Raw genomic sequence first — 20900 nt, 5'->3', positions numbered from 1 at the left:
CCCCGTGCCCCCCCCCCCCGCCCCCCCCCCCGCCCGCCGCAGCCGAGTTCCGAAGAGCCTCCCTGCGGTCCCCGCCCGGCTCCCTTGCACTCCCCGGGGTCCAGAAAGCAGGGGGCGCGGAGTGGGTGATGGGCTGGGAGGCGTCCGTTAAAGCTCCAGGCTCCGGGCCCACGAACTCACCGGAGGCGGCTTCGGGACTGAGGCTCCGGAGCGCTTTCTGCTACGTGCTGAGCCCCGAGCTCTGAAGTCCGCTCGCCCAGGCTCACCTTCGTTTCCCCGGTCCTGTCTGCCCGCGACGCCCTGAGAACTGGGGAGTCCCGGCGCCCGCCGCTTTCGCTTTCTCTTCCCGGACCCAGCCCGGTTCCGGGCAGCGCCGCCAGCACCAGCGGGGTGCGCGCGACCCCTGCCGACCGCGGGGCGCCGTGTGGAGCCGAGCGAGGACTCGCCGGGCCTGGCAGTGAGCCTCCTGCCCTTAGCAACAGTTATTCTGGAACAGAAAACTGCTGCAAGTGTTTTAAATCGTCATTAAGTAAAATAAAGCTATTTCAAGAATTGAGATGCTTTGTAATTGGAGAACCACTAGATTTTCTCGCCTCAAGCTCTTACTCCCTCAAGTTCTGGTCCTATTTTGAGATCTGCCTCTTCCTCCATCCAAGCTCCAGTTTTAAGGTCTGGGATCAAAACAGAGCCAGATTCTGAGCGAAAAACACTCAGGACCTCTCCTAAAAAGAAGATTCCAGACACTATCACCAAGACCTAAGTGAGTTTTCACTTAACCAGATTTTGAGCTAAAGGGCCGGGATTCTTTATTTTCATCTGTCCCCCTCAACACAGCACCTTGCACAGAGCACTTGTTCACATGCCTCTGCATTTGCGTTTCAAACTATGTTGGGAGCACCTTTGGCATATGAGGAACATGGGCTTTTTTCCTGGTCTATTTTAACAGTGATTAAGCATAAACGTTATTTTTAAAATTTTTTAAAATATTTTTATTTATTTCTAGACGAGAGAGAGAGACAGCGTGAGCAGGGGAGGGTCAGAGAGAGAGGGAGTCACAGACTGAAACAGGCTCCAGGCTCTGGGCTGGCCGTCAGCACAGAGCCCGACGCGGGGCTCGAACCCACGAACCGCGAGATCGTGACCTAAGCGAAAGTCGGACGCTTAACCGACTAAGCCACCCAGGCGCCCCATCATAAACGTTATTTTAAGAGCCCATCTATGGAAAATGCAAGGTTGTTTATTCCAAATATAACTCTTCAGATTGAAACTACCTCCCAAACTCAAAATATCCCCAAAGGAAGGATCACTTGAGTTCCAAACTACCCCTTTGTTACTGGGGTTTACCAATGAGACACTTCTAGTTGTTGTTGTTTTTTTATGTTTATTTATTTTTGAGAGAAAGAGAGAGACAGAGCATGAAAAGGGGAGGGGCAGAGAGAGAGGGAGACACAAAATCTGAAGCAGGCTCCAGGGTCCGAGCTGTCAGCACAGAGCTGGATGCAGGGCTCAAACCCATGAACTGCAAGATCATGACCTGAGCTAAAGTTGGAGGCTCAATCGACTGAGTCACCCAGGCATCCTCAGGCACTTTTATTTAAGGAGGGATCAGGGATTTGAAGTAGGGGATTACTGAAATCATTCCAACCTTGCCATTATGGGATTTTAAGGATCTCTCCCTAATGAACAAAAGCTCCCTGATCAGCTACTTCCTACTTTCAAGTTTGTCCTTTGACTAACTCCTTAAGAGGGGACATCCTCCGTGACATGCAGCTCCAGCATGACTCAGAAAATCTCATCATGTCTGTCTCATATTTCTATCCTCCTTATTTTTCCTTCATATTCCCCTCTTCGGAGAATCCTTTTCCTCTTCAGTCATGGTCCTGTCTTCTTCCAATTGAGCATGACCCATCATGAAATGGAGCCCCTAGTGTCCATCTTTGCATTCAATATTCAGTATCTCTGAAGTGTTGTTTAAGGTAAATGGCACCATGTTTACAATCACCATATACACATGAGGTGGAAGCTTTTTCATCTAACTTCACAAAGTCAAAAACAGTTATTGTAGTAGCCTACTCGCAGACACCCAAACCATTAACAGTGGACCACACAGGAGTCTTCAGGTTGCGTCCCTGTGAAAAAGGATCCAAGGATCCTAACCCAAATTAAATGGCAAATATGTGTCCACAGACAATGATCGTCTTCCTGGGGAAAAGAATGTGGAAGGAAAACCCAAGAGAAATATTTGGTGAAGCCCCATTTGTTAGGTGGGGGCTTGAGTCTCTTCTCAGGGAAAGCTTCTCTATTTCCTGCCCCCTCTTCCCAACAACCCCAGCCTCAAGCCCACTGGCCCACAAAACAGGCATTTATAACCATTTTCCTTTATTGTGTTTAGTGGAGCAACCAGAGGTTGGGAAAGGGGAATGATCCCTGAAACAGAGAACTCTCAATGGGGTAAAATCCCCCCTGCCCCCACTGGCCACTGGTTATCTCCTACAGAGCTCAGGTTAGGCCCCTCTTTCCTGTGGGGTGTAAGCTGGCCTGGTCCCTGAGTCAGCCAGGCTTTGCCAGAGAAGGCGTGTCCAGCAGCCGCCATTACTGCCAGGCCTCCCGGTACTGGTGCAGCAGGTCACTGACGTCTGTGCTTTCCACTTTCACCCAACCATCTTTCTTCATGTGGTACACTGTGGGCAAAGGAGACTAAACATAGAGTCACCTTTCACTTCAGCAAGTTTCTGTCAGTGGTCTTATGTGGAAGGTGACAACAACAGACACTGAAACATACGCTCCAAACATACCTTCTTACTAGAACTTCAGTGCCCCTCTTCCCATGCTGCAAAGCTCCTCCCTACTCTGCCTCCCCTGACTCTCCCAATCTCAAAATCCCCTTCCCCACCCAGGAGTGTGGTAGTGATAGAATTGGTCTCTTACTATTAACAACGCCTCCAGAATAGTTGTCTCGGTGGGTGGCATAAACAATAGCCCTGCGGCCCAGCTCAAAGGCCTCTTCAAGGCTAAGATCTGGCCGGTAGCCACTATCCATGACCCCGTAGGCATAGGTGTTTCCACTGCCAGTGGAGAACATATTTCCGGAGAGCCGATTCCCATTTGAATCCACATAGTAGAGTCCAGGACCCTATAGGAAGCAAGAAGGTTCCAGGTTGGAACTGGGGAGCGAGTTTTTAGTAACATACAGGTTCAAGTGTAAGCCAAAAGAGTGGACAAAAGAATAAGAATGACCGCAGGATAGCATTTTAGTAACAATCCTAGAACTTCAGGGGTAAAAAAAAAAAAAAAAAAGTCGGAATCAGCTATTTTATTGAAAAGGACAAGCTTATCAAACAATGGTCCACGTCTGGACCCAGAAACAGCCCCTGGATATGTTGGAACAGCTCTATAACAGTGTTCTATGCACCACACATCTTGTAGGGCAGGGAGTGGGAGCGTATGATGGGGAACCTGGTCTCTCGTCCGTCAAGAGGGAATATGGAAAATGGAAAGCACCCACCTTCTTATCCCAGCCGCAGATCATACTGCCCATGGACAGGCCCATGCCTCGGTACTGAAACACCATGTTGGAGAGCAGTTTGGAAGCTGCCGACACTGAGATACGCTCCCCGTTCCGCAGATAGTACAGCCTGGGTACAACAGGGTAGTGGGGGGCAGAGGACTCACAGGTGGCAGAAAGCTAGATCTCTGAGCAACCCACTGGATGCACAGGAAATGATTAAAGAGATAAGCATTTGAGAGGGATGATTTTATAGGATCTAAGGATCAGGGAGGGATTTGGGATTTAAAGTATCTAAACCACATAAAGAAACCCTAGTAAATGATACTGTCCCACCAGGATTGATGATGCCAGGGCTAAATGACTGACGAATTATCTGGTTTACTGGCTGGAGCATAGGCAGAGATTTGGGAGAAAGCTTTTATCACCAAAATGCTGTTTTGTGAAATACTACGTTAGCACCGAGATGCTACATTAGCACAGGGGGAAAGGATGAGGAGCAGTGATCTGGAGGTTCTGGAATCCAGGATTGACCAAAAGGTTTAGGAAGGAGATAAGAGGCCTTGAATACCTGCATTCCTTGGCCAGCAAACGCTCCCAGTACTGACAGTCCGCTGCAGTGCCAGACATGGTGCCAAGCAGGTAAGGGTTAATCTCAATCACCTTATTACACCTTAAGGTGCCTGGAAGAAGATGGAGTTTTGAGAGAGGAGGACTAACCTCTGCAGTTCTCCCTGCGTGTACAAAATCAGCATCTGCTTCTGCCCTGGTGTAGATGTTGGGCTCCTGCTGAGAGGGGGACCCAGCCCCCCAGATTCTGCCTGCTGGAACACACATACTCACTGATGTAACTCCCAGCCGAAGCCCGAGAATCCACCGCCACAATCACTCCATGCTGGAACTTGAAGGCCAGCGTAGTGGTGCCGTGGGCCATTTCGATCTGAACGTTCCTTTCTCCATTCCGACCATGGGACTGGATGAATTCAGTGGGCTAATAAGAAAGAAAAGGCAGAGAACGGGGCACCGAAATTTTCATGGGGCTTCAGGAAAGGGCTTAGGAGAGTTTGGGAATGAGAAGATAGGCAGAGATTCTCCAACCATCAATAACTGTAACAGTTAATAACCAATCTCTATGAGGAAATGGCTTGGGAAAAGAAGCACGTGACACCAACCTTTCCCATTTTCCAGCACGATAGATAGGAAAGGAAATAAATGTTAGCTGTAATTAAACATTTTAAGAGTGGACTTAATGTGGTTTTTTTCCCCATCCATAGGTCCTTTAACCCCCACGATGGTGTTATTAATAATATCCCCATTTTACAGAAGCGATGCCCCAGACCTTGCTTGACTAAGTGACTGAGCCAAGACACACAACAGTTGAATGGCTGAGAGGAAGCCACCAGCCACAGTTCACCCGGTTTCCAAGACACTCCACGGCCCCTATAGCATACGATAGCCCCATGCAAAAGGCTTCGTGATTTGTGTGTGATGGAGAACTGGCAGGAAAGCTCTCTGGTCTTCCTCCACCACACCTCTAACTCTTTGCCCTAATCTGTATTTTCTAACCCTCAGGCGATCAGCCCCCGATTCCCACGTGGCCCCCGCCCTGGCACTGGGCCCTGGATGCGGCTCTCCTTGACTGAAGGATGGCCTCCTCTGGCTTTCCTGGCCTCTAGGGAGTCTCACGGGAGACCCTCCATTCCCCTGAGCCCTCCTGCCCGTCCCCCGCCCCGGGGGGTTGTCTGACAGCCCTGACCTGCATTCCTCGGGGGAGGGCGAACTCCGGAGATCGCAGAGAGAAACTGTAGTGTCCGGGGTCCGAGCGAAGCTGGCTGCCCAGGGCGGGGAAGGCGCAATCCTTCTTCGGCCCTCGGGGGGCCCCGCACACCTCCTGCAGCGCCATAATCGCCTAGGACCCGGAGATGTGTCGGAAGGGGAAGCGAAAGCGAAAGCCCTCAGCCTCAAGGGGAGGGAACCAGAATTTTTTCCGCATCCCCCTGCCCTTTCCAAGAAGAGGCTAGTGGGCGGCTGGAGACCAGGAATATTAGGAACAGGTTTCTCTGCGCCGGCTTTACAGGGGTTGAGGAAACAGGGGGTGATAGGCTGTCAGAAGAAAAGGAGAAAGAGAGGGAGAGGCTTCGAAAGCCCTGTTGGCGCTGAGATTACAGTAGACACCGACACGCCGCAGGGCATCTTCTGGAACACTTACGAAGTGGGTATGGGGTTGTATGGTCTTGAAGGCTTAGCTTCAACCAGAAAGCTGCAAGTCAGCAAGAAGCCGGGGACAGTTTCACCTCCGGGAGTTGGGGTGTTCATAGGAGCATCATTTTATAAGAGTCGGACAAAGAGGAGGATGTGGGGGCAGTGAGTCTTGAGGACCGGTTCTGGGGCAGCCCGCAACGGAATATACCCGCGGCGTTTGGGGGAAGAAGGCTCGGTCTCTGAATCTTTCGACTTTGTCCCTCAGGGCCGCTCCCGGTTCTATCTCCCTAACCTATAGCCACCCGAAAGAACCACCCTTTTTGCACACAGCTCCTCACACCACTCCCGATCGACTGAGCACTTTGGGGAAACTCTTCTAACTAAACCCTGCCTCTCCTTGCAACCTGTGTTGGCCTAAACTACCCGGCAACTGTTAACATCACACTACCATGGCCCTCCCAGAATGGAAGAAATTTACTAAACCGCTCTCCCCGCCCCGCCTCCCCGCCCCCGCACTGGGCTGAAATTACCCGCGGCAGGTGCCACTTCTGAGCCGGGTGAGTTCTGGAGGAAAAGACCAGGGAGGGGCCGGTGGTAAACTCTGAGCTCTCTGGCTGCGCGCTTGCACTTCCTCTAGCTGCGCTCGCCCTCCATTTTCCACATCAGAAAGGCCATGGCTCGCAGTTGCGAGCTGCGGCTGCTGGTGCTTGGAGGGTGCTGTATCCCACTCCCGCTTATCCTTGGGCGCAGACATGGGAGCATGGGGTAGTGGAGGGGCAACCATAAGAAACAGAAAACTTAAGGGAGGGTATGGCACACTTAGGACTGTGAAGTGTGCAAATGCTGGTGAGCCATTTGGTGCGCTGATAACAGGAGAAACCACAGTTATAAAACACCAACTTTATTATAAATATCAAGGATCCAGAGTGTGTTTATGGGCCAGCATATGCCTGTAGTCCTATTGGAAAGTATTTTCTCTGTGTATTCTAAAGTTCTTCTCATTTTCAGGGCTGTATCCACAACAACCCTGGCTCTAAACCCAGTTACACTAAGGGGTTACAAACTCTTTTCTTCCAAGAAATCCACATTATCAAGAGGAGCTTGGAGAGGTGGTAACACTCGTGGCATAATTTCAGGCATCATTCTAAGAGGTAACTCCTAGAAGCAGCTGCCTATTTTTTTTTTAATTTTTTTTTAATGTTTTATTTATTTTTAGGAGAGAGAGAGAGAGACAGCGTGAGCAGGGGAGGGTCAGAGAGAGAGGGAGTCACAGGCTGAAACAGGCTCCAGGCTCTGAGCTGGCAGTCAGCACAGAGCCCGACGCGGGGCTCGAACCCACAAACTGCGAGATCATGACCTAAGCGAAAGTCGGACGCTTAACCGACTAAGCCACCCAGGCGCCCCTAGAAGCAGCTGCCTATTGTGCAGCTCCGGTAACACCTTTGTTCCCAAATTCTCCACTACAGAGGGCAGAAAAGAAGGGAAGGAGGTGGCATGTGCAGGTCTGAGAAGTCTTTCATTCTGGAGCACCTGACCCATCAGGAGCCTGCAACATGGCCCAGTAGCGTCCCCTCCTCTCCACGAGCTGCTGGTGGGTTCCTGCTTCACAGATGGTGCCTCCTTCTAGAAAGAGGATTTGGTCAGCCTGCTCCACCAAGCCGAGACACTGGGTGATGAGAAGCACAGACCGAGAGCACCGCTCAGGGCTTCTGTACAGGAGCTGCTCCACCTGAGAAAAGACATGGATTCTGTCAAGAACCCAGGGAGACATCCGTGTTTCCAGAGCAGGAATCACCAGGATCACTGCCACCTCTACCAACAACCCCAAAGAGTTGAAGATTCTTGTTCTGAGTGTTTCTCTGCCCAACCTTTGATTTGTTAAGGACTGTTTACATGAGGTGGCAACAGGAGAATAAAAGTAAGCGTCCTATGGTGAAGCCCATAAAGAAAGAGTAAAGGACATCAAATAGTCTCTCCTCTCTACCTATAAACTGGGGGTTTTCTATTCCATTTTAAAGAAATATAACTTAGTGGCAAAAAGCATGAGCATGGTCAGGCAGGATTGCCTTTGGGTCTACGCTCCACTACTCAACAGCTCACATTTAGCAGGTCACTCAACCTCTCTTAGCCTCTATTTTATCATCTGTAGAATGAGGATAACAATGCCCAGCTCACAGGCATTTATGATTAATAAATGAGTGCAACAGTACATGGAGAGAACCTGGTAGCATGTCTGGCATACAGTAAAAGAGCAAAAGCTCAATTGATATTAATCTTATTAGGATGATCTTCTTATGTTTGGCTTCAGAGATTCAGAGTCTATAGATAGTCTCTTTGAATTGGTTCTAAGCATCTTGAAGAGCAGCTGTTGGGAACTGAGAATTCCAAGGATTGGTTTGGATAATTATGTTAGTATAGCTCACACGGGATGAGTGAAGGAAGGAAGACTGGGTGGGATATAGTCACTAACAAAATGTCTCTCTCACCCGTAACTGGTTATTTGAATCGAGGGCACTGGTAGCATCATCCAAGATAAGTACACGTGGTTTCCGGATCAGTGCTCGAGCCAAGGCCACTGCCTGTCGCTGACCCCCTGATAGCTGGCTCCCAGCCTCGCCCACCTCTGTAGAGATAAGAGCCCAGGTGAGGGCTGGACAACCACATGTACGTCCACGTGCTTGCTTGCACGTGTACATGCGCATATGCACACGCACGCGCGCGCGCGCGCACACACACACACACACACCAAGGACTGGATGCATTCACCTTCCTTCTGGGAAGGTGAAGAAGTTCTAAGGATGTGAGGATGAAGAAGCCATAGGAACAAGATCCTACACCTTTAAACTTCAGTGGGTTGGGAAGAACTACTGAATAAAGGTTTCAGTAAAGATGTCTGGGTGATGACATGAGCTGAGAAAGCACCTGTGTTATAGCCCTGAGGGAGTTCAGAGATGAAGCTATGGGCTCCAGACTCCACTGCAGCAGCTATGACTTCCTCCATAGTTGGCTTCTGGACCAGGCCATAGGCAATATTTTCTCGAAAACTCCTTCCAAATAGCTGTGGCTCTTGTCCCACTGCAGCCACCTGGGACAAAATATGATGAAGAGTCATAGAACAAGGGACACAGGAGTGTGGTTATCTAGAGATTGATGACTCAAAATCTTTACTGAAGGCATATCACAAAATTACACACCAGAGCCCCTCTCCCGACTATATCCCATCTCCATTCAAGGACCATCACTCCCTAGCCTTCCTTTTGGAGTGCCTGGTAAGAGTATCGTTGAGAGTTCTTCTCACTCATTGCCCCCTGCCCTCCCCCATGCCACCTTCTTGCTTACCTGTGTGTGCAGGTAGCGGTGCTCATATTGGGGAAGGGGTTTCATATTCAGCAGCACCTGCCCGTTAGTGGGCTGATACAGATTCTGCAGCAGGGCAGCCACTGTGCTCTTCCCAGACCCATTGGGCCCCACCAGAGCCATCACCTCACCAGGACGCAGGGTGAATGTCAGCCCCTGGAAGCCAGAGAATCAAAAATAAAGAGGCAGACTAAGACTCTAACCTTTAGTCTGTCATTGTCTCCTTACATAGCATGATGTCTTACCCCAGAGAAGAAAGGGGGGAAATTGGGGAAATACAGCAACTCCTATCCTCCCACAGGCATAGACCTCTGTTCATCAGGGAGACAGCTCCCCAAGGGGTAGAGACGAAAGGTGAGGCAAAAACCAGAGTGAAGACCAAGCACTGGTATACCACACACTTGGTATTACATATCATGAGAAAACAGAAAAGAAAATTACAGTCTAAATCACAAATAGAAAGAAAAAGAAAGAAGACTAGAGATAGATTTTGCTTCAGCAAATTCTTAGGATATGAGACCCTTCCCCCTGAGAGCCTCTTCTCAATTCTCCTTAGAAATTCAAACCAGCTCTTGAGTTTGGGGCAGTTGTATGGAGTAGACAGTGCTCATCTTTGCCTTTGTAGGGTTCGGAAGGCTCTATCTGAACCTTGCGTTAAGCAGGCTGAAGGCAAGAAGGAAGTTTAGCATGGCAGAGTCGAGAGTGAGGCTGGTGAACACCGAGCATCGGTCGGTTGTACCTGCAGCACTGGGACGTCTGGACGGTTTGGGTAGGCGAAGGAGACATCTTGAAACTTGACAAGGCCCTCTAGGCTTACAGAAGTCAACACACCACTGGCAGGACAGCGAGGAATCCGGTCCAGGTATTCAAATATTTTCTCTGAGGAGCCCACAGCCTTCTNGGGGGGGGGGAAGACTATTGAGAAGGGAGAGAACTGATCTATTTGCCAGGGTTATGTGATATGAGAAGGGTAAAGCATGGAAGGAAGGTGACACAGGTGGTGACAGAACATGGGATGGAAAAGCACGGGGGAATGAAAACGGAAGGGTCTCACCTGAACAGCTGTGGTGAACTCGATCTGATAGAGAATAAATGTGACAAGGTCTCCACTGCTTACAGCCCCACTTGTCACCAGCCGCCCACCTATGTACAGGATTCCCACCTTCAGCAGCATCTCTGAGATCTGTGGAAAGGCCACAGAAAAAAGGGATTGTGGTTGAAATATCTCAAGGGAGGTGCAAAGAACTATACTCGTTAGTCATTTTGAAGATATAAAGACCCTTTCCCCCAGGTTAAGAGCAGGAGGTTCCCCAGAGGGAAGGGAAGAATGCAGCATGGAGGCTCCATGGAGTCTTGCTCGGTTATCGTCACTATCACCATCACCGTTATCGCTTTCAAGGAACATTTTGCTCTTCGCAAAAGGCCTTCATGAACGTGATGCCATCTAAAATTCATATCAACAACCCTGTAGACAAGGTCATACCACTCCCACTTTTTAAAATGAGGAAATGGTCTCAAGAGAAAGTAAGTTACTAGCCCATGGTCAAAAAGCTAGTAAATGGCAGCATCAAGCCAGGAATTCCCAAATGCTGCTCTAGTTCTCTTTCCATTATATAACAGATCCCCCTTATCCCAGGCTTCTGCTATTCCCATGGCTCTTGCTAGCACATTCACAGAGTCTCAGAATGATGCGGGACCAGGTACAGGAACTTATGGTTCCCTGAGTGCTGCCTGAGAGGCAAAGAAAGGCCCTGGGACTGGAAAACATGGATCTCCCTCAAAAGGGGGCTGGCTGGATTCTGTGTACCTTGGTGAAAGGATGCCATCCAGCAGGCCTAAAAAAAAGGAGGCAGTTAGGAACACTGAGTAGGGTGATAATACTGAAGCAACCATTGCCCAGTGGAAGAGTGTGGAACAGAGTCACGGAAAAGGGAATGGAGTCAAGGCCTCTCAGGGACAAGGGAATAGGCATTCATCTCCAGGTGCTCACACTGGTGGTCCAGAGGTTGACTGCATAGGCCAGAGCCTCCTTCTGATGGAGTGTCTTCATATCCTGCAGCTTTTGCCTATACTTCTGGGCCTCACCCTCCTCGTTGGCAAAGCTCCGGACTGTGGGCATGGCTGACAGAACCTCAATGGCCACCTGGCTGGACCCTGCCAGACATTCCTGCACCTGTGCTGCCAGCGCCTGTAGAGACATGGACAAGAGATGTCACACAGGGTTGGCGAACCGTAAGGGACACTAATGCCTGAGTTACCTAGTTGGAGACTAAAGGTGAGAAGAGGCAGGTGAATGAAGAAAAGAGAAGGGGGCATCATTACACTCCCTAGACACTAAAGAGGCACACAAGAGAGGAGGTCACTGAGAAGGGTCTAAGGAATCATAACCTTGAGGCTGGTAATCATGTTTGTAAAGACAGATTGTGGGCAGAAGTTACAAGACAATACACACAGAATATGGAGCTCAACACTGAGCAATCCAGCAACATGAACCATAGGGCCAAGGAGTCCCGTGAAGATGGAAAATCAAGTGAGGGTCCCAGGAAAGAACCCTGAGAGGAATTAATTCTGCCTAGTCTGGGAAATGAAGGTCTGTGTAGGGTGAGGTATCTCCCTGGACATACCTGGTGCCATTTCCCCAGTGCCTTAGGCACAAGAAAAAGCAGAGGCAGGACGGCGAGGGTGACCATGGTGAGGGACAGTGACCCCCAGAGCATGAGCACCAAGAGACACAGCCCCCGCACCAGGTACCACAACAACAGGCTCAGCTTCTCACTCAGACTCTCACTCAGGGTGGATGTGTCCTCTGTCACCCGAGAAGTGATGGCTCCTGCCGGGGTCGGGGAGAAGACAGTGAATGAATGAAAGGCTCAGAGGGGCGGGACAGACTAGCAATGAGCCAGGGGGAGGCGATGAGGGGACCACACAGTGTTCTGAAGAGCTGAGGAAAACAAGGCAAGGGGGATAGGGCAGTTTAGGGATTTCAGTGCAGGGAGAATGAGTGTTAGAAAGAAAAAGACTGGGGGCCCATGGGTGGCTCAGTTGGTTAAGCATCCAACTTCAGCTCAGGTCATGATCTCACTGCTTTGCAAGTTCGAGCCCCCACATAGAGCTCTTTGCTGATAGCACAGAGACTGAAGCCTGCCTCAGATTCTGTGTCTCCCTCTCTCTCTGCCCTTCCCTACTCATGCTCTGTCTGTCTCTCTCTCTCTCCCAAAAATAAACAAACATTTAAGAAAGAAAGGAAGGAAGGAACAAAGAAAGAGAGAAAGAAAGGGAAAGCCTGACTGAAGACTTTCATTTTAACTATAAAGAAATTGAGGCCCATGTGAATTTCCATTTCTCTGACAAATTTTCGTTCCTTAAAGAACATGTATACCCCATGCTGCATATAAAGGCAAGAAGAGCTTAAGCTGGTCACATAACAGAGCTGGGGAAAAACAAAGGGTGCTGCTAAAAAGCAGTCCTGAAAACAATACTGAGCACTGGGCTGGGAATCAGGAGACAAGTTCCATCTCAAAGCTCACTTCTATCCATATATGACCATGCCAGGTTCAGCATTTAGGGTCCAGGCTTCAGTTTCCTTCTCTGTAAAGTAGTTAGTTGGACTCTGTGACCGTAAAATTTCCAGGCTTGAAATTCTGTAGTTTCTATCTAAATATACACTCAGGGGATAAATCATGGAAAAATCTTAGATGGAAAAATTCAGAATATAGTATGATACGATATGATATGATAAATACAATATAATAGTTATAATATAATAAATATGATATGATATGTATAATATAATAATATTTTGTTCTTGAGGTATACCAAGAATTAGAAATGACAATGTCTATGTGGGAGAGAGATCAAAGTTGTAAGTAAAAGAGGATATATGGGTAATATAGGGAGTATATAGATGTATAATGAAAGAGTTTCAAGACACACCCGTTTGGTTCTGTTGGAAAAACTCTGTTTCCTGGCGCAGAACAGCCTGAAATACCTCTCCCTGCAAGTGGCTGTGCACATGGCCCATGATGCTGTAATAGATCCTATCACATACGAACTCCAGCACTGCACTAGAGAGAGATGAGGAGAAGAAGAATCAGGGTGTGTTCAGGGGACAGAGAGAAGGTCCCAAAAAGTGCACTTTGGACAGTTGCCCCAACTTCCAACTCCCCCTTTTTCTGCCCCCCCCCCCCATTCTCAACCTTCCTTCTTCATTCAGCCCCCAGACCTGGCTATGGTGAGAATGGACATGAGCAGTATGTATGTCATGAAACCAGAAGCTGTCCTATCTTGTACAATGAAGTCAATGAGGCGGCCGGTGAAGAACGGCATGGCCATCTCCCCTGGAGAGAGAAAGGAGGGACGGGTCAGCCAAGCAAGCAGATAAGCTCCAACCAGACTGCCCCCAGCCCATCCCCCTCTTTGACTGTCACCAGTATCCTGAGGGCACCAGCAAAAAGCGGACAGAGGATACAGCTCCGCCCCTGAACAGGCCACCCTGGAACTCACAACCCTGAGCCCCACCAGACTTTTGGGGTTTACTTAGGAAGGCCAGAGGTCATAGGGTGTGCTGTCCAGAAGAAAGGACTTGCCCAAGGTGGCCAGTGAGGCAACACTGAGGCAGCATTGGAGTCCAGGACTCCTGACTCCCACCCAGTCCAGGGCTCTTTCCTGGGTACTAGGTGGTCTCACGACCAGAGCTGGGTCGCCCTCCCCTGATCCACATTTCCCAGAAGCCACACTAGCCGATCTCTGTCCGTCCCTCTTTCCCTGCATCCCTCTTACCAAGACAGGAGAGGACACACAGGACCATCAGGAGCGGGAAGCGTCGTATCTCTGAACCCAGGCAACCTAGAAGCCGGCGCACCGCCCCTCCTGAACCCCCGTGGCTTTCCGGCCCCCAAAGTCCCCTGAGCTTTTGCCAAATGGCAGCTGCAGGCAGTGCTGCTACATAACTGAGGGCGAAGGCATCCAGGCGACTTCCCCAGTGCAGGAGCCTGGAGCTGTGAGAATCCCTGGGAACCCTCCACGAGCTCAGCTCTCGGAACAGGGCGAGTCCTGGCAGGGCCAAGCTCAGCGCCGCCGCCAACGACTGCAAAGCACCCAGCCATCCCCGGACTCCTGCGCTTTCGCTCCCGGAGCCGACCGTTGCCCTGAGAACCCCGCGGGCCCCCAGCCACAGCACAGCCCAGCGGCTCAGGCCCGACACCCAGACCCGCAGCAGCGGCAGCGCGGGGGGTACCAGCAAGGAGCAGATTCTGGGGAGCGCGCCCCGGAGCAGCCCCCAGTCGACGAGAACCAGCAGCGCTATCCCCAGCCACGCGACGGAAGTTCGGGACGGGCAGAGGCACCCGCAAGGCCTGGGGGACCCAGAGCCGGCCATGGGCGCGCTGTCGCTGCCGGGGGTCGCGGCCCCGCCTGGGACTCTCCGCTGTCCCCGCCGCGCGGGAGGCTCTGGGCGCCGGTCGCGTCCGTGTGGGAGAGGGCTCGGGCACGCGCCGCCGGGAGAGGAGGGAAGGGCGGGCGNTGCGGTTTCTCGGAAAGAGAAAGCGAAAGCGGTAGGCGGCTCTGTAGATCCGCCCCCTTCAGCCTGCGGCCCGCCCAGACTGTTTTGGGAGAAGGCGTGGGAATCCCCTCTGAGGTTCTGCAGCCTGAAGCCTTGAGGCTCCGCCTACTCCATCACGCACACTCGTCCTTCCTTTCACTGCTACCTCTTGCGGACCCCATTTGTCGGGACTTTATTTACCCCAGCCCTCGGACTTTCTTAGCCCCAGCCCTTTTCGTCACTTGTCTCTGGGCAGTTCTGCCGCAGGTAGGTTAGCGCGGGGTGCAAAGCCGCACCAAAGGACGCGGCGCCCTCTAGCGGTCGTAGTGAAGGCGCGGGGCTATATAGGCTGTGCGCTGCCCACGTCCCAGGACGGAAACCAGTGCCCCAGGCGGCAAAGAGCTTGACGCCTCCCAGAGATGCTGCGGTCTGACGAAGTCCACACTGGGGTAAGTAGTCTGTGCTAGGAGTTTACTTAGCAGAGGAGTCAAGAAGGTGGAGCGACAGGGGGACCCTGGAAGCTCTGAGGAATGAATGTAGTGTCTAACAGAGTGAGGAGGTAGACTGTAGCAGCCAGTGCTTGTACAGATGCCCTGCGATGAATACAGGGCATCTCTATTCTGAAGGGGGTCGTGCAGGGGTCCGCGAAGGACTGGGCGCGCCAGGCTGGTGGAGAAGGAGGTGCTTTGGCTCTTCGCTGGAAGGGTCGAGGGGAAGCTTCTCTGAAGCGCTTTCGCTTTCAACTCTGGACTAGAGAGAGGGGCTGGTTAAATCAAGGGAAGGGGTCGGAGAAGGTGCAGATGAATGAAGAAATGGTGCCCTGGGTGAAGTAGAACCGCACTTGGGAAAGGAGAATATGGGCACTGATTGAGAAGGGACTGCTCACTTTGATAAATTGGCCCCTGCGAAACTCATACCCCCGCCCTGATAATGGGATTCCTTGTGAGCTGGTGGTGCCCTTCACCAGCCTGATCCAAGAAGGTTCCTGCTTGGCCCAGGTGCTGCCGTGCTCCCTTCCTTGGGTCGTCCCTGCACACTCCTACCCGCCTGCCCAGGCTAGGCAGCCGAAGCTGTCCACTGCCCAAGGCTGGCTGGCTGGCTGGCTTTTGCTTCCAAACTACTGCCACACTCTTGGCTTGAAGGCAGCTTTGTCTTCGAGAAATAACCTCTAGAATGGGGCTGCCCTTATTCAGTGGCCCTCCCTTCATGATAAGTCAGTATGTCTGAAAGCACACTCAGGGCAACAGCCCCGGGGTCCAGAATAATTTATGGGATGATGAGAATGCACTAAACCCATTTATAAGGTAAAAAAAAAAAAAAAATCTCCCCTCCCTGCCTGATGAGCGGTGGGAAGTAGAAAACAGAAGTCACAACAAGAGATGGAAGTTAGACCTTGGTTTTAATCCCAGTCTGTATTAATCTGGGTGACCTTGAGAAGTCAATTGCCTCTTCTATGATTCCGTTTCCTTATTTGAACCAAGGATCTTTAGGGCTCTTTCCAACTCAACAGGAGTAGAAAACGTATAGCTTTATTCCTTTCACCTTCCTGAATTCTTTTCCTTAATGTCTTTTCTTGACCTGAAAAAGTCAGCCCAAACTCCCCAAACAAATCGTCTCAGTACAGATCTCTTCCCCTAACTAGTGAGGTATGGGCTGACCTCTTGATCAGAAATCCTTAAATGAAAGCTTTATGTTAAATCATCTCATGCTCCTGCCTGCTTCCCTCCTTACTTAATGTATGACTCTGCTAATCACTGCAGCCCTTGATGTTTTCTGCTGTTTAATTAACTGGTTAAGGGGGCGTGGGATGGAGAACTATGGGCCAAAAGAAGACAACCTTGTTTCCCAAAGTCACAGTCACTTGCTCTGTGTTGGGTCTGCACCACATCTGCACACGAAACAAGCACATGTGGTGGAAGTAATTCACTTGTGGGGCTGCTTTATACTACAAGTACTGGGGCACCAGTGCTTGGAAGCCCTCCCACTCTGAGCCAGATTTCTACCTCTGCAAGCCTCATCCCCACCTCTTTCTTTATAATTGGGAAAGATTCTACTTAGGAAGTTGGGGACCTAGGGATGTGATTCTTTCCATCATGCCATGACATTCCCTTACAGCTGGGAGAGGAGATAGAGAAAATGGAAAGATGGAGGGGAAATCCCATATTGGGAATCAGCTCTGGCCTGAATTACTGTATGATCTTCAGCTGGTCACCTCCTTTCTGGAAATGTTTCTTCATCTGTAACATGAGGGAATCAAGACTCTTACTGCTCTGACATCCCATCCTCCACATCCCCACAGACAACCATCATGGCAGTGGAGTTTGACGGAGGTGTTGTAGTGGGCTCTGACTCCCGGGTGTCTGCAGGGTGAGTACCAGTCAAAGTGAATGCTTCTAGAAGGAAGCCAATGGCCCCAAAACCGATTTTTCTTACCCGTTCATGAAGAGACAGTGGAATTTTGCAGAAATTGAGTTAACCTTTCAGAAAGATCCCTGTCATGAGATACATGGCAAGTGCTTGGGTCCCTAAATTGATGGACGAGAAATCAGGAGCCTGAATGCTTATGTGGCCATCCCTACAGGAGTGGGTATATAAGAGGGGCACCTGGGTGGCTCAGTCAGTTAAGCGTCCAATTTCGGCTCAGGTCATGATCTTACAGTTCGTGGGTTCGAGCCCCACATAGGGCTCTGTGCTGACAGCTAGCCCAGAGCCTGGAGCCTGAGCCTGTCTTTGGATTCTGTGACTCCCTCTCTCTCTGACCCTCCCCTGCTCACACTGTCTCTGTCTCTCTCTCAAAAATAAATAAAACATTCAAAAAAGAAAAAAGAAATAAAGGAGCGGTTATATTAAAAAGGGGTATGAGAAGGAGGTAGGATACAAAGATTTCAGGGGCCCTCCTTCCATCTATGTTTAGAAATAAAAAAAGATGGTTCTGGGCACCTGGGTGACTCAGTCAGCTGAGCATCTGACTCTGCTTTCAGCTCAGGTCATGATCCCAGGGTTATGGGGTCGAGCCGCAAATCCTCAGCCTGCTTAAGATTCTTTCTCTCTCCCCTTCTGCCCCTCTCTCCTGCTCATGCTCTGTCTCTAAAATTAAACAAAATGAATAAAATAAAATAAAATAAAATAGAAAGAAAAGAAAAAATGGTTCTGCCAAGCAGATATTCTAGCTTCTCATCCGGTATATGTTGAATTAATTTTGTCTCCTCCCTCCTGACCAGTTTCCTGGTCCCATATGCGAAATGGGTATATGGGATTAGGTCAATATTGTTTACTTTATGTCCCAAAGAACTCATAACTTCCTCTAGATGGGTATAGCAAAGAAAAATTACTTAAGAACATTACTCTTAATTTACTTTTTTTTGTTTTATTATAAAATCTAAGCCTGAAAATAAGTCTAATTTTGATAATTACTTGCAATAATTAATCTGAGATGATTTTTTCTTCCTGCTCTAATCCAAATATTAAATTTCATGTGCTCTGTAGGGCTGTTCTCTTGTCAAATAAATTTGACAATCACTGTATGATTAACCTCAAGAATTCTGGCAACACTATGGGGCACCTGGGTGGCTCAGTCAGCTAAGCGTCCAACTTCGGCTCGGGTCATGATCTCACGGTTTGTGGGTTCGAGCCCCATGTCGGGCTCTGTGCTGATAGCTAGCTCAGAGCCTGGAGCCTGTCTTTGAATTCTGTGTCTCCCTCTCGCTCGCACCCTCCCCTGCTCACGCTGTCTCTTTCTGACTCTCAAAAATAAATTAAAAACATTAAAAAAAAAAAGAATTCTGGCAACACTAATATTGATGACTGTTGACTCCTTCCCGGCAGAGAGGCAGTGGTAAACCGAGTGTATAACAAGCTGTCTCCCCTACATCAACACATCTACTGTGCTCTTTCTGGTTCTGCTGCTGATGCCCAAGCCATGGCAGACATGGCTGCCTATCAACTGGAGCTCCACGGGTATGAAGCTTTGGGGTCCTCAGTCCACATTCACTACAGTTCTCCCAACCAGCAACCCCTATACAGTATCCTATTCCAGGAGCGCTGCAGTGAACAATATAAAATTCTTGTTTGGACTCCTGTTTTTATTAGCTTTGATCTGGCACTTGAATCCCAAGCCTGGTTTCTGCCTCTGTAAAGTGGAGATAATTAATAATAACTACCCTATCTCACCCGAAGGTTATTTTGAGAATCAAATGATCCATGTGAAAATGGCTTGAAAATTGTAAATCACTATCCTAATATAAATAACGAGAAAGAAGACGATGATGTGGACTACCATACCATCCGGCAGTTACCGTGTAAAATGCCAAGGTCATTGGTGCAGAAGTAAAGCTTATCTACTTTTATCCACATAGGCAGGGCCCTTGCAGCCAAGAGTTATACAGTTAGGGGATGGGTGGGTAGGGCAAAGAGTAAAGGAGGGGAACACTGAAATTTTCTTACCAGTTGGTGGTGGGAGATTGGTCCCCTGTACATGTGGGAGAGACGCTGGACTTTGAACTATTACAGGTATAGGTCTCAGGTTTCAAGTGTCCCTCGGCAGGGATGATGGTAATGGCACAGGAGGGTAGAACTTCAGGAAGTCATATTGACGCCTATTGCTAACACTTCCTTTAGGTTGGAACTGGAAGAATGTCCGCTTGTTCTAGCTGCTGCCAACGTGATAAGGAATGTCTCTTATAAGTACCGGGAGGACCTGTCTGCACATCTCATAGTAGCTGGCTGGGACCGACGTGACGGGGGTCAGGTGAGTCTCTCCCAACGCACTCCCTCCCTTGGTGTTCCCTGCTACCCTACAGAGGGAGATAGAAGTCGTATGTCATTCTAGCAATGAGTTCCAAGGACACTGCCTTTAAAAGTATAGTATAATCTCAACGGACGGGAGAAGGAGACAGTGGGGCTTCGCTGCAGAACACAGAGATGCGCTGCTTGCCTCACTGGCAAGGAGAGGATCGATGCTTCCATAGTCTGACCTGAAGGCGCCTCCCCTAGGTGTATGGAACCCTGGGAGGAATGCTGACTCGGCAGCCCTTTGCCGTTGGTGGCTCTGGCAGCACCTATATCTACGGGTATGTGGATGCAGCATATAAACCAGGCATGTCTCCTGAGGAGTGCAGGTCTTTCACCACCAAAGGTAACTAACCAAGTGGAAGGGTGCCTGGGGAGGGTTTTTAACACGGAAAGGAAGTTGAGTGTGAGGAACACGATGAGGAATACATGAGCGATCATTTAATTTAATGTCCAAACTGGAACACTTTTGAGAGGGACGGTGCAAGACAATATACTGCACTAGACAGGACCTCAGAATCAAAGGCATAAACCTGGACTGTTTATTTGAGTACCCCAAATTAGAATATGCAGTTATTCTAAGAATCACTGGTGTGCTAGAGTGGGCTTGGGCTAGCTCATGACAGTCAATTGTTAAATAGTCAAGGATTCATAAGCTGCTTATGTATCTATTCATAACTCAAAATCCCTTGTGGTGGGAGTTTTGAGACCACCAACACCAGGAGATGCTACATATAAAGAAAGGCTTTATTTTTTTTAAGTTGGTTTACTGGCAAACCACTTGATCTGTGTCCCAAGAAGGTGGGTTTTGAGGTCTGAAAGTGGTAGTAAGCTTATGGACAGGAGGGGAAGGAAAAGATTTCTGAAGCTGAGTCATTCTCTCTCCTTCTCTCCAACCTGAAACCCTCTGCAGCTATCACTCTGGCCATGAACCGGGATGGCTCTAGTGGGGGTGTCGTCTACCTGGTCACTATTACAGCTGCTGGCGTGGACCATCAAGTAATCTTGGGTAATGACCTGCCAAAATTCTATGACAAGTGAATCTTCCTTAGACCTCCTTTCCTTATTTTGTAATAAACTCTTTGGAACCAGAACCTTGTATGGTCAGTGGAAAATGAGTGCTCGAGAAGATGAAGCTTAGGGGAGGAGGCTTCCTCCCTCCAGGAAGTTAGATACCCTTTCTTCATTTTGTGCCATGTCCCTATTTCTAGATACCCTTTCTTAATATGTTCATTCACATTAAAGATCAATACATGACAAGTGCTTAAAATTGGATGATTTGTGAGTTTCAAAGAATAACAACAATCAAAACATTGAGCAAGGTATTAGCCAAATGCTTCTAAACCTTATCTCTTATAACCCAAACAAAAGAATTTACATGGATTAGACTACTACTTCCATTTACAGACAGATGAAGGCCTAGAAAAAGTTGGTCCCTTGACCAAAGTCAAAGCCAATTCAAAAGCTGAAATCTGGGATTTAGTTCTTTTTTTACCATATGCCCTTCCT

The 20900-nt window shown here is 49.4% G+C and overlaps 4 protein-coding genes across 7 annotated transcripts in view; 1 reads left to right on the top strand and 3 right to left on the bottom strand.

Annotated features, from left to right (window-relative positions):
• Nucleotides 1-341, bottom strand: part of TAP2 (transporter 2, ATP binding cassette subfamily B member) — an 11051-nt gene extending 10710 nt beyond the window's left edge. The window contains exon 1 of one of the 2 annotated variants that reach the window (XM_077754804.1): nt 181-341. The gene's annotated coding sequence lies outside the window, so the exon portion shown is untranslated. The remainder of the gene's footprint in view (nt 1-180) is intronic. The other variant, XM_077754805.1, reaches the window with a different exon arrangement.
• Nucleotides 342-2362: 2021 nt separating this feature from the next.
• On the bottom strand, nt 2363-6255 carry PSMB8 (proteasome 20S subunit beta 8). 3 transcript variants are annotated; one of them, XM_077754802.1, is made up of 7 exons: nt 6238-6255; nt 5262-5414; nt 4349-4496; nt 4077-4188; nt 3506-3635; nt 2929-3133; nt 2363-2681 (listed from the first exon to the last, which is right to left on the bottom strand). In XM_077754802.1, exons 2-7 carry the CDS (start codon nt 5406-5408, stop codon nt 2593-2595), a joined length of 831 nt encoding a protein of 276 aa, XP_077610928.1. In that variant the 5' UTR covers nt 5409-5414; nt 6238-6255; the 3' UTR covers nt 2363-2592. The 3 variants fall into 3 exon arrangements, with proteins under 3 accessions (XP_077610928.1, XP_077610927.1, XP_077610929.1); XM_077754801.1 differs by lacking the exon at nt 6238-6255 and adding an exon at nt 5715-6066; XM_077754803.1 differs by lacking the exon at nt 6238-6255 and having other exon boundaries at nt 2363-2697; nt 5262-5664.
• Nucleotides 6256-6592: 337 nt separating this feature from the next.
• TAP1 (transporter 1, ATP binding cassette subfamily B member) lies at nt 6593-14578 on the bottom strand. The gene is made up of 11 exons (XM_077754800.1): nt 13844-14578; nt 13287-13401; nt 12998-13128; nt 11689-11894; nt 11055-11252; nt 10106-10247; nt 9804-9979; nt 9047-9220; nt 8630-8792; nt 8194-8330; nt 6593-7436 (listed from the first exon to the last, which is right to left on the bottom strand). Exons 1-11 carry the CDS (start codon nt 14439-14441, stop codon nt 7224-7226), a joined length of 2253 nt encoding a protein of 750 aa, XP_077610926.1. The 5' UTR covers nt 14442-14578; the 3' UTR covers nt 6593-7223.
• A 129-nt stretch (nt 14579-14707) lies between these two features.
• On the top strand, nt 14708-20485 carry PSMB9 (proteasome 20S subunit beta 9). The gene is made up of 6 exons (XM_077754860.1): nt 14708-15052; nt 16903-16970; nt 18429-18560; nt 19221-19350; nt 19596-19737; nt 20305-20485. The coding sequence occupies exons 1-6, from the start codon at nt 15023-15025 to the stop codon at nt 20430-20432; spliced, it is 630 nt and encodes a 209-aa protein (XP_077610986.1). The 5' UTR covers nt 14708-15022; the 3' UTR covers nt 20433-20485.
• The last annotated feature ends 415 nt before the right edge of the window (nt 20486-20900 follow it).

This window comes from Crocuta crocuta, unplaced genomic scaffold (genome assembly GCF_008692635.1).
Source record: "Crocuta crocuta isolate KB4526 unplaced genomic scaffold, BGI_CrCroc_1.0 scaffold132, whole genome shotgun sequence".
NCBI classification, from domain to species: Eukaryota; Metazoa; Chordata; class Mammalia; order Carnivora; family Hyaenidae; genus Crocuta; species Crocuta crocuta.
Note: the sequence above shows the minus strand (reverse complement) of the source record. Positions and strands in the feature narration are given on the sequence as shown.